The sequence below is a fragment of the Rhea pennata genome, chromosome 12, assembly GCF_028389875.1.
Source record: "Rhea pennata isolate bPtePen1 chromosome 12, bPtePen1.pri, whole genome shotgun sequence".
Classification (NCBI taxonomy): Eukaryota; Metazoa; Chordata; class Aves; order Rheiformes; family Rheidae; genus Rhea; species Rhea pennata.
In genome coordinates this window covers 21069996-21084806 of record NC_084674.1, presented here as the reverse complement: position 1 = coordinate 21084806, position 14811 = coordinate 21069996, and the positions used below count along the sequence as shown (strand labels likewise).

The 14811-nt window shown below is 59.1% G+C and overlaps 1 protein-coding gene across 4 annotated transcripts in view; it reads right to left on the bottom strand.

Moving 5' to 3' along the window:
* Positions 1–1709: 1709 nt before the first annotated feature.
* The window catches only part of TWF2 (twinfilin actin binding protein 2), a 38479-nt gene continuing 25377 nt past the window's right edge, over positions 1710–14811 (bottom strand). For 3 of the 4 annotated variants that reach the window (XM_062585277.1, XM_062585280.1, XM_062585278.1), the window contains 6 exons: positions 13948–14052; positions 12480–12494; positions 6151–6276; positions 5904–6054; positions 5257–5378; positions 1710–4625 (listed from right to left, as the gene is read on the bottom strand). In XM_062585277.1, the coding sequence (XP_062441261.1) occupies positions 4458–4625; positions 5257–5378; positions 5904–6054; positions 6151–6276; positions 12480–12494; positions 13948–14052 (687 nt within the window). In that variant the 3' untranslated portion in view covers positions 1710–4457. The remainder of the gene's footprint in view (positions 4626–5256; positions 5379–5903; positions 6055–6150; positions 6277–12479; positions 12495–13947; positions 14053–14811) is intronic. The other variant, XM_062585279.1, reaches the window with a different exon arrangement.

Sequence of the window (14811 nt, the reverse complement as noted above, 5' to 3'; positions counted from 1 at the left end):
GCGCGGGCTCAGCCCGGCTCGGGCGGGGGGCGGCCGCGGGCTGGGGAGCAGCTCTGCTGCGCCGGGAGCACGGGGATGAGACGGGGCCGTGCGGGAGCCCGGAGGCGCCCGGCGCCAGCGAGCCCTGCGGGGTGGTGACGGTGAGGGCGGCTGGCGCGCGATGAACCGCTCCGGCGACCCCGGAGGGGAGCACGGCGCAGGCTGCGCTCCTCTGCAAACGAGCTCGCTCGGGAGCGGGGGCAACCCGCAGCCACGCAGCCCCCCGCCAACCCCCGGGGCAGCCGGTGCTCACATCCTGCCACGGCTCGCAGACAGGCCGGGGAAGCTCAGGCCGGGGGGGGCTGCAGCCGGTGCTGGAGAAGAGGTGGGCCAGGTCCCTGGCGCAGCTAGGGAGCGCAGCGCAGTTGGGGGGGAGAGGGGGCTGCACGGAGCGGGCACCACGGAGGTTCGCAAGTGCCTCGGCGAACTCGCGTGCGTGGGGCCCACCCGGTCCGGCTGCGCCCCGCGTGGCTCTGCCGGTCCCGGCGCACGGGCTCCGCGGCGCCCCGGCTCCCCTCCCGGCGCGGGCACCGCTCCCAGCCCGCGCTGAGCTGCCCCAAGGCCGGCTCTTGCTTCACGCAGGGTGTCTGCAGCGCGGGCATCACCGTGCGGCCGAGGGACACAGCCGGCTCCCGCGCGCGTAAAGCACGACGTGCGACTTGCAGGACGCCAAGGAGCTTCTGCTCTAGCAAATACACTGGCAAAACGTTGGTCCACGCCGAGCGGCGTGCCAGCACGGGCTGGCTCAACCCTGCCCAGCAGCTTGGAGAACTGTCTGCTGTCACCCTGGGCTTCTCAGGGAAAGCGCAACTTGAGCAGGACCCAACTGCCCCAGGCTGTGGGGTGTGGGCAGGCCCCCATCAGCTTCCCAAACCTTCTCCTTGCTCGGCATCTTCTGCTTTTCCGTCCCCGACATGATGCATGAATTCACCTCATTTGAGGTGGCTTCCAGGCAAAGGAAACAACATCCCGAGCAAGAGGTGCTTCACCCTCACAATTTTTATCAACCATAAAAAAAAAAGAGGGGGAGGAAAGCTGGGATTATTGGCTTAGGGAGCGAGAGCAGATGTTGCACGCTGCAGCCGCCCCCGACCTCTGCACGCCGCGGCGCTGCGGAGCGAAGCTGCTGGCGGGCACGGAAGGACCAAGGCTCGCCCCAGGCGGCCCGGATTACCGCATCCCTTGGGCTGGGAGTACCCGGTCCACGCCGCACGCTGCGGAGAGCAGAAGCCAGCTCTCAAGCCCGCAGATCTCTGCACCCAAGCTCGGCAGGCTGTGGCTATCCGAGGGCTCCTGGCTAGCGGCACCTGGGAAGTTCCCTTTGCAGAGGAACTGGAGACGGCCAGGGAAACCGCTGCACGGCGCGAGCTGAGCAGGCTGGGGTGCAGCCCGCCCGCGGCGACCTGCCAGCCCCCCAGGGCAAACTGCTGCCCGAGGCCGGGCAGAGACCTGCAACCTCTCCCCCGGGAGACCGGGGGCACCCGAGGAGCCGGGGGGCTCAGGACTCACCCGCTCCTGCAGGCTCACGAGAGCGAAGAAGCCCGGGCAGACGCGCAGCACCCTCCGCCCCGGCCCCCACCAGGGCCGATAAGCGCAGAGACCCGTGCGAGCGGCCGGGGGCCCGCGGCCCGCGCAGGCAGGGACCTCAAAGGCGCCGCAGCGCAGCGGGCTGCTTTAAAAATACTTTATTCTTTAGAAAATACAGCGTTCAGTACAGTGTGCTCTGCTTCCCCCAGGCTCCGAGCCCCCACCGCCGGCACGCGGCCCGGGCCGCCGGCTCGCGCCGTGCACCCGCGCCGGGTCGAGGCGACATCGGCACGGTCACCGCCGCCTCGCTCGGACCGGAGGGCGGGTTGCGCTGACCTGGTGCTTCCAGCTCCGGGGGGGGGGGGGGGGGGGGGGAAGGGGAGGGTCGTCTTCCCTCGAACCGCCCGCGGCAAGGCTCGCTCTGCCCCCAGGCTCCCTTGGGGAGGCCTACGCCACAGCACCAACCTCGCGTCCTCCAGAACGCGGTGGCGACGGCCACGAGCGCCGGCGATGCCTCCAGCGCCGCCGGAGCTGCAGCCCGTCTCCAGCCACCCGCGGGCGAGCCGAGAGCGGCACCCAGACCCCAGAGGAGCCCGGCGGGGAACGGGGCGGCCAGCACGCGGAGGCCACCGTGGTTTTGGGGGCAGCCCCCGTGTCCCCTCCCCCCCCCCAACGCACAAGGGTTCGGGGGCGCCCACGCAGTATTTAAGCCGTGGCCAGAGCACGGCAGCCGCGAGCCGGGGCCCGGGCTAGCCGAGCGCGGCGGCTCCCCGGGGCAGCTGCAGAGCAGCTCCTGCCCGCGGCTCCGGGCCCCCGGGCAGGAGGCCTCACCCCATCTCTGCGCCCGCTTCCCCCACGACACGCGCAGCCGGGAGCAGCGGAGGCAGGGCAGGCTCTCTCCTAACAGAAACCATAATAATAATAATAATAATTAAAAAAAAAAAATCGAAGCAGCCAACTCGTGCTGCCAGGAGGGCCGAGGCGGGCGGGCGGGGGGGGGCGCTGGGAAGCAGCCCTGCCTTCCCCTCCTCTCCGTTTCCTTGGGAAAGGCATCTATCCAGATCTATCCAGCTGCTCCCTCTGCCCCACCGGTGCTACCCAGGACCAGGGAGGACAGAGCCCAGGAGAAGGGACAGCGCAGGGTCAGGCCAGCTCCTTCCCTCCCTCGCTGGCCCTGAAGCTACCTGCAACCCCATAGCAAATACCAGCCGGTCCACGACCCACGTGAGTCCTGTTCGGGGACAGGGGGGTGAAAAGCCACCCCAAACCAAAGCCCATGGGGGGGCCTAGGGCTCAGGGACCCAACAGCAACCGCAAGCCCGGAGCCCACGTCAGGTCAAGGAGAGGAAGGTGCCTGCTCCTGTCCTTAACCCGCCTTGGGTGGCAGATACGGGGCCGAGCCCGGCTGTAACGGCTCCCTCCGAGCGACGGGCCAGAGGCACAGTGACCCTCCTCCGGGGGAGATGCTACGCTCAGGGCTCACAGAAGGCCCCCCACCTTCCTCCCCATCTCCTGTAGGCCAGGACTGCCATTTTCCATCTAAACAGAGAGGAGCAGAGAAAGGAAGCGGAGCTGGACACGGCCCTTCCTCCTTCCCATCTGCTGCCCGGCCCCCTGCTCGCACGTGCTTCAAAAGCCTGCGCAGGTGGCCCTGGAGAGAGGGCCTCAGAGTCTGGCCGCACCACATACAGCCGCAGGTCTTAGGGAAAAGACAACGCTTCCCTCCAATTCACTCATAAAACCACCCCAGGGCCATGATATTTTGCATCTGTGTTACATCCAGCAGCCCACAGGAGCTACCAGCTCACCTCTCACATGGCTTTCTGCATGGGCAAATGCAATGCCCAGAGGTGGGCTTGGGGGCCTCTCTGCCCCCCAGACCGCTGTGGACAGCGAGGGAAGATGGAGCCCAGCCGTGGTGGTGGTGGCTTCACAACCACCGCAGTACAGGACGCGCTGGGGAGGCCTTCGCCACCCGAGCACAGCCTGGGATGGCTGCAGGCTGGGTCCTTTCTGTTTGGGAAGGCGACAGTCTCCGCCCTGCTCTTCCTCCCCCTCGGAAGTCACACAGCCAGCCAGCAGGAGCAGCAAGAGCGGAGCAGCTGGGAAGCAACGGCTGCCGCTTGCATTCCCGCAGGGGCCCAAAGCCAGTGCCTCTGGCCACGAGGGATACACAAGAAGCAGAGGGAAGAGGAGGGACGTCTTCATGCCCCGAAAGGCAAATCCAGATAAAATACAGGGCTGGCTCTCAGAGGGGACAAACTCTCCTGCCACAAACACCAACCACAGCCACAAAGCGCCCTGCACAGGGACAGTGTCCTCTCTGCAAGCCAACAGTGCCTGGCCATGGAGGGGCTGCTTAGACCAAGACTGGGAAGTGGAGAGCAGAAGTCTGTAGGAAGGGGGAGCACAGAAAGAAGCATTTTGTTTTCTCGTATTAAACTAATCCCAACTGTCATTTCCTTCCTTTGCATAGAGCAGCTTGCAGGTAAGTAAGTCCTTCAGTTGGTGCAGGTACCAGGTAAACTGGGGGAAGCATCGAGAGCAACAGCTGCAAACTCAGGTGGGTCTAGAACAAGCTGGGGAAGTGTCCCCTGTTCTTCTTGTCCTCCTTCAACTGCCCCAGGTCTTGCACAAGAACATGGGAAAGAAACATAAAAATACACCCAGGTTCCCTGCCCCCCCTCCCCACTGCTCCACGTCCTGATTTTAAAGAGGAAAGAAAAAGAGGAAGGGGAGGGAGGAAAAAAAAAAAAGATTGAAATGGAGGGAAAAGATCCCTAGGTCAGCAGAGAGGCCTGGGAGTGGAGGGGTGGAAGCTGGGAAACACCGTTCGGATGCTGTCCTGTTCACAGCCCTGTTCCTGCCCCGTCCTCCTGCCCCTCCGGGATCTAACTGTCTTCGCCATTCTCTCCTGGCCCTTTGATAAGTCGCTTCTGTCCTCGTTTCCCCACAGGCCCCTTGGGCTTGGCGAAGGCCTGCTTGAAGGCATGCTGCTTGGGGTGCACCTCGTCATAGAGGAACTCCGCCGTCAGCTCGGCTCCATCGTCTATCTCGATCTGCACGAGGAAGTGACGGGTCAGGGCTGTGCTGCTGGCTCCTGCGCGGAGCGCCAGGGTCTCATCCCATTCTTCAGGGCACCAGAACACTCGCTCCCCCCAAGGGCCTCCCACCCCTCCTCTCCAAGCTCACCACTAGGGTTTACTCCAGGGCCTGGAGAAGCCAGGTAACAGCTACTCGCAGGAGAAAGCGCCAGCCCTACTGTGCAACTGGCCCCTCACTCAGCTTCCCCACTGGACGGGCCAAGGACACCACAAGGGGTGCCTTGCTCACAGGAGGAAAAGCGTTTGGGTCTTATCATTACCCCAAGACCCTGAGTCGGAGAAACTCCGGGCCAGAAGGGATGCAGGCCAAATACCATTCCTCTCCCGCTAGGTAGGATAACCTTCCTCCAAACCCTCAGGCGCTGGGGACACAGTTGTTAGGGCAAAGCACCACTGCTCCCATTTTCTCCAGCTCTCTCTTCAGGCCACTTTGAAATGACTCTAGTGATACTTGAGGCCTCCCAGACTTTCCTGAAGGAGGCCCCATTCAAACCCACAGGACATGCTGCCCTTTGGACACATGCCTTTGATTTGACCACGGCCCTGCATGGATCTCTCCGGTTGCATGCAGGCAGCTTGGACCTACCTTCTTTGCTATCTCCAGGCAGAACTCCTGCTCCACAGTGTCAAGCAGCCGGCTCTTGCAGCTGGAGTAGAGCATGCGCTCCTTGATGCTGCATTTGTACCCAGGCATGGAGTAGATAAACACTGCAAGAAAAGAGCAGGGCTCACAGCACCGCCTACATTCATGACCAAGGAGCACCAGACGGGGCAGCCAGCAGATCCCAGTTCAGTCAAAGTTCTTCCAGTTCAAAGAGTCCCAGTCTACTGAGCTACAGAAGTCAAGCTATCCCACTGACCATATAACCTGCCCAGGCACCCCTCCACAAATCCCTTCCAGCTCTACTATGCCTTCAGATGCTTGTAACACAGCAGCCACCAAACCGTCACAGAACGCTTTTCATCAGCTCCCAGCACCATGTTTGGCAGCTTCTTTAAGCACCAAAGGGCTTGCTTCTTGTTAGGCTGGAGAACTGCAAATAGGAACCAGTTTGAAGCCACCCAGCACCATCCACAGCACCAGTACTGCTTGTTCCCCGAGATAGTGATGCTCCAGAGGAGAGCAGGTAGTTGCCTGATCCTTGCTGCTGTGGGCAGAGCACCAGCTCTGGGGGAGCTGAGGTGGGGGTCTAACAAGGTAACCCCAGGGACAAGAGTACAGCCACAACTTACCGACAGACTCCAGGTAGTCTCCCTCATGAGAGTGCTTGTACAGGAAAAAATGGTAGCGAGCTGAGTCCTGGGGGATCCTTTTAGGCAGATCAGCTATCTCCGTGGGGCTTGTGTGCACCAGGTCTATGGTCTCCCGCTCCAGATCCAGCTTCTGATTGACAAGGAGATGGGGAAAGGCAAAGTGAGGGAGATTTCAGTGGTCAGTGGATACTTGGGGAGGGTCAGAAGAGCTGCATGAAGGACCTACCAACTGGATGTAATTGATTTTCTTCTGCTTTAGCGCCTGGATGGCTTGCTGAGCATCCAGCTGCAGGGGGAAGGCCAGGCCTTGCAGGGTCTGGTGCTTGCTTTCCACACTGATCTCCGTCTTCACCTGAAGACAGACAGCACCTTGAGCATCAGAAGAGACAGGAGACGCAGCAAGGAGTAGCATGGACAAAAAAGAAAACCCACCAACCACGTTGCCCCTCGGCTCCGCTGGGGACCAGCCACATTGGCCTGTAGGGTATTCCAGGGGAGCCCAGGCATTTCCTTCTGCCCACAGCCGAAGGCAGCAGCCTCGTACTAGCCTTTCCTGGGGCCAGGGAGGCAAAGCACACGGACAGCCTACCTGCACCGGGGCCCGCCGTGTCCCTTCCCTCCTGCAGGAGCTGTCCTAGGGTCACCGGGGCAGTACAGGCACGGCCCTCTCCGGCCCGACCAGGCAGCCCGGGCCACCTCAGTGCTCCCCGTGATCAACACTGGGCAGCTTAACAACGTGCTGATGTGTAGGGGGAAGCAGATGATGATTCCTGGCAAAACTTCCTCAGATGCCCCAAGCAGAGGCAACGGCTACACCTCAAACCTGCGGAAGGTTTGTGCAGCATCACGTCCAAGGAGCCATCTGCTGTCCATCTTGCAGTGAAAGAAACATTTAAGAGTCAAAAGGACTGTGGTGTTTCTCACAGTACCACTGCTCTTGGGGAAATAATCTCTCAGTCTGGATCCAACCATGCATCCTCACGCTGGCATTTCCCAACCCCACAGGTTTAGATAACCCCCCCACACACTTCTGCACCATTGCTCCCAGCAAAGAACATCCCCAAATCCCACTGGCTTCATTTCCATTTCTGAGCACCAGACTGTGTTTGCAATGAATTCCCAAGGAGTCAAATAGCTGAGGGCTATTGTAACCAATGCTAGTGCATGTTCCTCTCTTAGTATCTCCAGTAGCAATGTGTGGGTGAAGGGGGGAATCCTTAAATCACTGCATTCAACCTCGTGGGTCCATGGCCCCTTCTAAGGGGCCTGCAAAAAAGGACTTCAAACAAGCCCATCGTTGGTCAGTAACTGTGGCACACAGATACCCACTCCACTGCTGGAGTGCAGAAGTAGAGATCCACAGCTCAGAAAGGTCCCAGTCACTCTTTTCAAGCAAATCCTAGAAGACTGAGGCCCCACTTTGCATGAGCAGGAAGCATACAGCAGCCAGGCCTACAGCTAGGTCAGCAAACCCACTCTCCAGGACACCAAAACCCACTTCAAAGAGGGAGAGTGACAGAGTAGAGAAGTCACAGGTGCTTCCCAGTGGGAAGTCACATCCTCCCAACAGCACGTGCTCTCTGCAGCTGGGAGCCTCTGTCCCAAGCAGAGCATCCCCATTCGGGACAGAGGCAACCCCCCCGACAGCGGACAGCACGGAGGAAGATGTGACCCTGTGAAGAGGGAGGAGACAGCTCAACACACAGCATACTGCAGGCACGGCATACCTCCTTGGGGCTGGGGGACTCTACCAGCGACGGGCAGCAGCAACAGCCCCCTACCATCTGTCACAGAATACAGGGAGACGGAGTCACGCCGATGACCAAAGAGAGTCCCACCTATCTGCAAAGCTTCAGGCACTCGCTTTGGCCTGCTAATAAACAGTCTGGCAATGGTAGCCTTGGGGCTCTGCTACAAGCGTGGCTTGGTTTTCTTTGGGATTAGTTTGAAGGGTTCAGGCAAAGAGAGTCCAGCCATTTTTTGATGGAGGTAGGCAAGAAAATCCACTCATGCTCAAAAACAAATCCAGAAAAAGAGCATGAAATGTTTAAGCTCACATCTCAAAAATGGCCCAGAAGCAACAGGGGAAATTTGCCGTGGAAGCAAGCCTTGCTAAGGGTCTGGTTTTCACCAGGTAAAGGTGAGCGGCCCTTGCGAGGTGCCGAACACGGGGCCCCAGGCCGGCAGCGCTGGAGGTCCGATTCTCCCGCTGCGGGCCAGCACGGCTGCGCGCGTTGCGCCCTCGGTGACTCCAGTGACAGACCACCGCTCGGTCGCCGCGCTCTGTAACGGGAGATGCTTGCTGTAACCGTGGCGGGACCAGAGCTCTGGGAAGATGAGGGATTTGCCCAGGGGCTACTCACGGGATCAGCGGCAGGGCGAGGACTACCACGGCGGCCACCCGGCGGGTGGGCTGGGAGCTCAGAGCTCCGCAGCGACGCGGGAGGTGCCGGGCTCCCGCCCGCACTGCGCCGACAGCCTCAGCCCTCCCCATCAGCCCCCCAAAGCAGGAGAAGAGCCAGGAGCAAGCAAGTCCAGCTTCTCGGTCTCCCCCTTCTCCCTCCGTCCGACAGAGGCCTTGGAGCTTTGGTGACCCCCTTCAGATGCTTCACCCCAAAGTCGGCCGGCCGTTCCCGCGGGGCGGGCGCGGGGCTCGGCCAGCCGCGCTCCCCAGGGCCACTCGGAGGGCAGACGGGAGAGCGCGAAGCAGAGCATGCAGAAAACGCTCCGGGAAAGAGAGACAGGCAGAGGGCGAGCGCACAGACTAGCCAGCGGGCAGCCTACCATCTCCGTGCTAGAGTCCTGCGAACACGCGTCCTGGGAGCGTGAGGAGAGGAGAGAGACCGTCAGCCCCCCGCCGGCGCGCAGGGCGCGGGCGGGCGGGCGGCCAAGCAGGCGGACACCAGCGCTCGACCAAGGCAAGGGGGCAGCACAGAAAGGGAATCTCGTCTGAACCGCGGAAGGGAGCAACGGACGCGCGGGAGAGGACGGAGGCCTACCGTCTCTCTGCCGGAGGCCAGGGGACGCAGGTCCTGGGAGCATGGGTAGGGATAACAACAACAACAAAAATACATGGAAGACACATCAGCACCAGAGCAGCTGGAGATGGAGAGCCTGCTCCCCTCTCGGAAAGGACACACGTGAGCTGGGGGGACAGGAAACACACACAGAGCAGAGGGGTGACAACGGAGAGATGGTGGCTCTGCACACTGCCTTTGGGACCTACACTGCCTCAGGGCAGCCCTGGTCACCTCTGTGGACGTCTCCGTGCAAAACCGGCTCCTGGCCTACATCTTGCCAACTTCTCACCTAGGATAGCCCTGGTTGATCCCAACCCAGCCAAGTCCTGCATGAGCTGGAGAAACCCCCTGCCAGAAGGGCCCACCCAACAGCCAGCCCCGCTCCTACCTCCCAAGCAGCGTGGCCAGCAGCAAGCGTGACCCGCTTCGTGACAGCGAGCCCCTCGCTGGCATCTCGCACAAGTGCACGGCCAGCCCCACTGCAGCGACCGGAGCAACCCACCGGCGCAGAGGCGGGCACTCGGCTGCTCGTTACAAAGCCTGGGAGACTCTCGGAGTTTAAGCCTAGACCTGAAGGTTGCTGCTTTTAGGATGTGGAGACGAAGGAGTTACAGCAGTCGCAGCAATTGATTTGGGGCTATCCCCCTCCAAACCACATACACACAAGGCTTGGGGAAAAGATGCTCAAGTCTTCAGCCTCTTCCACATCAAGTTCTGTGGAGGATTAGCCAGGGCTTCGCTGCACGTAAACATACAGCTCTCAGAAAGCAACTGTTCCAGAGCCATCCTGGGAGGGGAGGCCGAGAGCACGAGCTGACCTCCACGCCGCGCTTTTCTGCGGTCCCACAGAATGCCACGGACATCAGCAAAGGCCCAGAGCAAGGCGCGCGCGCGGGACTCGCAGAGCACGGCCTCGGCGCGCGCGCTCGGGACTTGCAGAGCACGGCCTCGGCGCGCGCGCTCGGGACTCGCAGAGCACAGCTTTGCCTGGTTGCGCCCTACGAAAAGCAGGTGCGGTGCAAAGAATTTACTACCGCAGCACCCCCAGAGCCTCATGTTTCTCCCCCTTGCATGCCTTGGAAATTAAATAAGGCTGGAAGGATTAGCAGAAATAGAGAGCTAAAGCTTCAACACTAAGCACGCTAAAGGCAGAAAATCCCAAGGGACTGGAGGTTGTCCTAGCAACGTTAATTCTGCCACATACCACCTCCAGGATATTTTCTACTCCTTCCCTTGTTAAAATGTAAGCGCTAGCGTCTGGCTCATCGAAAGCCTCCTCATCTCACAACCCAGGAGACACGCACGACGCAGCTGAGCGCGTGCCGCATTCTGCAGCTCCCAGCTCGAGCCTTGGCACGGACGCAGCTCGCAGGCTCCAGGACTGTGGGAGGCTTTTATATCCTCTCCTTTCCTTTAGGGTCTGCATTTTTTTTTTTTTTTTAACATTGGATTACCAACCTGAAGCCTGTAGATAAACTGACGCACAGGGGACACTGGCTGTGCTCCCTCCACTAACACACTGTACGGTAGCTAAGAACGGCACCACCAGACACCGGTCCTTCAGACACGGAGCAGTTTACGGGCCCAGCAGCCGTTCTTTAGCCTCCATTCTTTTGCCTCCTTCCACAGCTCCAAAGCTGCCTGCGTGTCCCCAGCAATGCCCACGATGCAGGACGCGAGCAACCGCGCGGGGCGGCTAAGAAGCGCTTTCCCCTCCCGCGCGGACCTGCTGCAGGTCGTCAGCGCCCGACGCACCGGGCTCCCGCGACGCGTGCCCGCGGGAGGCCGCGGCGCCTCACCGAGAGCTTCTAGACCAACTCTCCCTTTGTGGGTGTTAGCGTAGCTCAAACGAAGTTAAAAGCGGTTTCTAGACCGCTGTCTGCTGACAACTTCCAACTCACTCAAAGCTGACGATGTGTTTTCTGGCTGTTTGAAAGCGTTCAAGGCGTGAAGTAAATGGCAAACTTGAGGGCTCCCACCATACCTCACCCAGCATCAAGTAGGAGCGTATCATACAACATCACCCCCTTCCCTGCAATTCTCCAGCTGCAGCGGAAGCCCAGACAAAGCAGCCGAAGCCTCTCGAGGTCTCCTGCTTTACAAGAGGTTGGACAACTTTCCAGCTGGGACTCACTGCCAGGCAGGCCCACATGCAGGAGCTCCATCCTCCCGCTCTGCTGATGCCTTTCACCTCCCACCTCTTCTTTCCCCTCACTTCTGAGCCTGGTATCCAGGGAGGTTCCCAGGGAACTTCTGCCGGCCAAGAAATACAGCCACCTTCAGGGTGAGAACTGCGTAGCGGATCAGCATCTTGGACAGTCGTGCACCAAAAGCATAAGAAAGTGAAAATCAGAGGTGTGCTGGAAGCAGCAGCTCCAGGCGAGGGGCAGCTACATGCACAGCAAAGCGCCAACATCTCAACCGCTTGCATGTTAGCGTCTTTTAAAGAAACAGTGTCCCTTGTGTCGCTTCCAAAATACTAATCCATCTGTTAAACGCAGGGGTACGTGCAGGACGCTTCTCGGGGCGCAGTTACGATTCCTGAGCAGTAAGAAGGCCAGATGCGCAGAACTGCCGAGATGGGGCTGCTTTCCAAGTCTCTGCCAGCCAGGACGGCCTGCTCGCATACCCTCCTTATCTGCTCCCAGGGCGAAGAAACCGAGCGTTTATGCCAAGCTGCACGTGGGAGCTCTGACGCTGCCGCCACGGTACGTGGGGCTTGGACAGGGTGGGGACTGCGAGCGAAGGCAGGAATGCAGATTCAGGAGTGCTTATGTTCGACAGAGCAAATAAATCAGATAAAATAAATGCCAGCATTACATCACCTGCAATGCAGGTGCAATTACTCCAGCCTGCAATCGAATTACCTTCATGTAGCAGCACGGTCTGGGGTTTTGCAAGGAGATAAAGGCACCGCAAAGTTACAGAAGCGGTGTGACACCAGCTGGCAAGATGCAAGCACTGTGTGCATACATGTGAGGATGCAATAGGGTTCCCCCCCCCGCCCCGAAACGACGCTGATGCTGACGCAGAAGACATCACTCTATTAAGCAGGATGCTACCAGTTGGATAATGCTCAACTCTGCTTTGCATCACCCTAGGAACTCACTCGAAATTGCAAGTACTGCAGAGTTACGAGTCTTCTCCCATCCCAGACAACTGAGCGTGGGCCTGAGCGACAGAGCAGCAATTCCCACTGCCTGCCGCTCTGTGCAAAGGGAAGAGCAGTGGTAGCACCCAGACCAACGTAGAGACCCTCCAGCAAACTGATTGTTTGGAGTTTTTACACCTTTAATCTGCAGGCAAAATATTGATTTTACTCTCTCTAAATGCAAATAACTATTCCCTGCTGCACAGGCTTACACAGGGGACAGTGTACCTTTAAAATTAAAGAAAGGGAAAAAAAGACTTCAGCAGCTCATTCACTCAGAAGTCACATCTCCCAGATGCAGTCCCACCTGCCAGGAGGAGTGCAGGGGCAGGAAGCAGAACACAGCAGGTCAAGCAGAAAACAAGCAACACAGGCACCACTTACCTGGACCACTTTACCCTGCAAGACACAGCCAAGAAAAAGCACTTAATCCTGCAACACTGACCAGCCAAGGGGACAGCACAGCTGCGACTGCAGGAGCCCAAAGGAGCCAGAGAAAAGCAGCAGAGGCCAGACCCACTATCACAGGGCACCAGCAGCGCAGATCTTGCTCTTCTCCAGGCATTACTATCTTGCATCCTCCAGTGCACATCCTGCCTAACCTTTCCAAGACCAGAGCTGGGAGAACTACAGGGAGACCTTATGGTGCAGCCTGCTCCTTGCAGGGATCTACCTAAGGCCACTTGGCTGACACAGCACCGTGCAGGCAGTAGAGTTTACTCCCCACTGCATACTCAGCTGTGTCTCTGCAGACCAAGGAAGAAACCTCACAAGTCTGGGACTGCAGATAAATCCAGTTTTGAAAGATCAGGTTCAGAGGTGGGGGGGGGGGCTATTCTTGCCCTTTGCTGCAAAAGGACAAGGGAAGGAGGCCAGAAGCCCATTAGCCCTTCCCAATCTGTAACACAAAGGCCAACACCTGTAGGGGCCTGCAGGAAGGGAAAGCACAAGAGAAAGAGATGGGAGGGGAAGACCAGCAGCTCAGTGCTGTGCTGCAGCACCGTACGGAGATCTGCTTTGGCAGGTGGAGACCTCCTGCCTCGTCTCTGCTGCTAGCTTGTGCAGTGGGGCTGCTTGGCTTCACGTTGCCCAGACATTCACATCCCGATCCATCCGTGAGCCCCAAGGAGCCAGCGCCTGCCCAGGAGCGGATCCCATCCACTGTCTCAGGATTTCCCCCGTACCACACACGGAGCTCAGCGCAGCTGCACTGAGGTGCCTCCTGGGAGGCTACATTTTTGCTTATGGTGTTATAGCCTTGTCTGTCCCTCATCCTTTCCTACGTCACTTCTCAGCACATAAGTCTGAAAACGTAGGCTGAGAAAACCCTTTCTGTTGGGAATTGCAACCCTCATTTATAGCAATAGAGCAAGAGAAAGTACAACGCTGAAACCAAAAGATACATCCGAGTTCTTCCTGCCTTCCCCTCCAATTCAAACTCAGTTCTGTCTTTTGCCCTGATACCTAAAGTATATTAGAGACTGTATGTCCACTTTCAGTCTCAGACAAATCATCTTTTAAGTGCCAATTACAGCAAACGGAATAGACATCTAAACACAAGTCCTACTAAGGAGGAAAAAAAAAAAAAAGACTTCTTAAATTCCTCTTTATGCAGCGAACTCAATTATGAGGCATGGTGGGATACTCAGTCCACCTCAGCAAGAGCAGGACAACTGGTTAAAGCGAGGCACAAGTGAGCTCAATAGAAATGAGCCATCTCTGCAGTCAAAAGCTCACGTCAGGCACAGGCAGCCCTGCCTCTGCGAACCGGCCCAGTGCCCCAGAGCGCTACCCGCCCTGCGGTGAGCAGACCCCAGGAGCCCTCCTTGCCGAGGGTCTCGGAGACACCCACCTCGTTGATGCGGATCTGCTGGAGCTCTTGTTCAGCCGCGGTCAGCGGGGCTGGGGCGGAGCAGGACGACACGTGCTTTTGGTAACCACTCAGGGACACGTCTTCCTGCAGGCAGAGCGACGGAGCAGAAGGGGAAGTGTCAGGGGCCAGTTATCACGGCTGTGCAGCGCAAGGGCAACCTGTCAGTGCAGAGCTGGAGGGGAGCTCGGCTGGATGCAACCTCAACCCTGAGGCCAGATCTGAGCTCCTGAACTGCCGTCCGGCTCTCTTCCCACACCAGTCCCGGCTGCAGCTAACCCAGCGCTAAGGCTGGGCAGCCTTAGACCTCAAAGCCACAACTGCCAGCCTCTCAGAAGGGGGAGTGAGCTGGGCACATGCCCCAGTGCTTTGACCACCTCATGAGAGAGTCAGTCACTCCACCAAAGAGTCCCTCTTGCCCAGCAAGGAGGAAAAAAGGAGTCTAAACCAGGGCTGGCTTGTGCAACCTGTTGCTAAGGTCTGCTGCACTGACGTCTCCAAGGCCCTCACGACCAAGCTACCTCTGCACGAGCCTAGTAAAGCAGAAGAAACACCTCCCACCAACTACTGCTACATAGGGAAGGCCGCTCACATAATCGGCACCGCCCCGGCTTGACAGCAACTTGCTCTCGCTTCTGCAGTGACACTGCCACCGCGTGGAGCTTCTTTTCCCTCTGAGCACAGAGCACCTCTCTGGACCTCCTAGGAGCCTTCCTCTGTGCCGTGCCTCCGTGAGTGAAGGGCACAGGCTGAATGTGGCCCCTTCTGCACCGCCTCCTGTGGTCTCACATCTGGCCAGGTATGTTCACCCTGGGCACAGGCACCGCACGAGAAAACGGTAGCAGC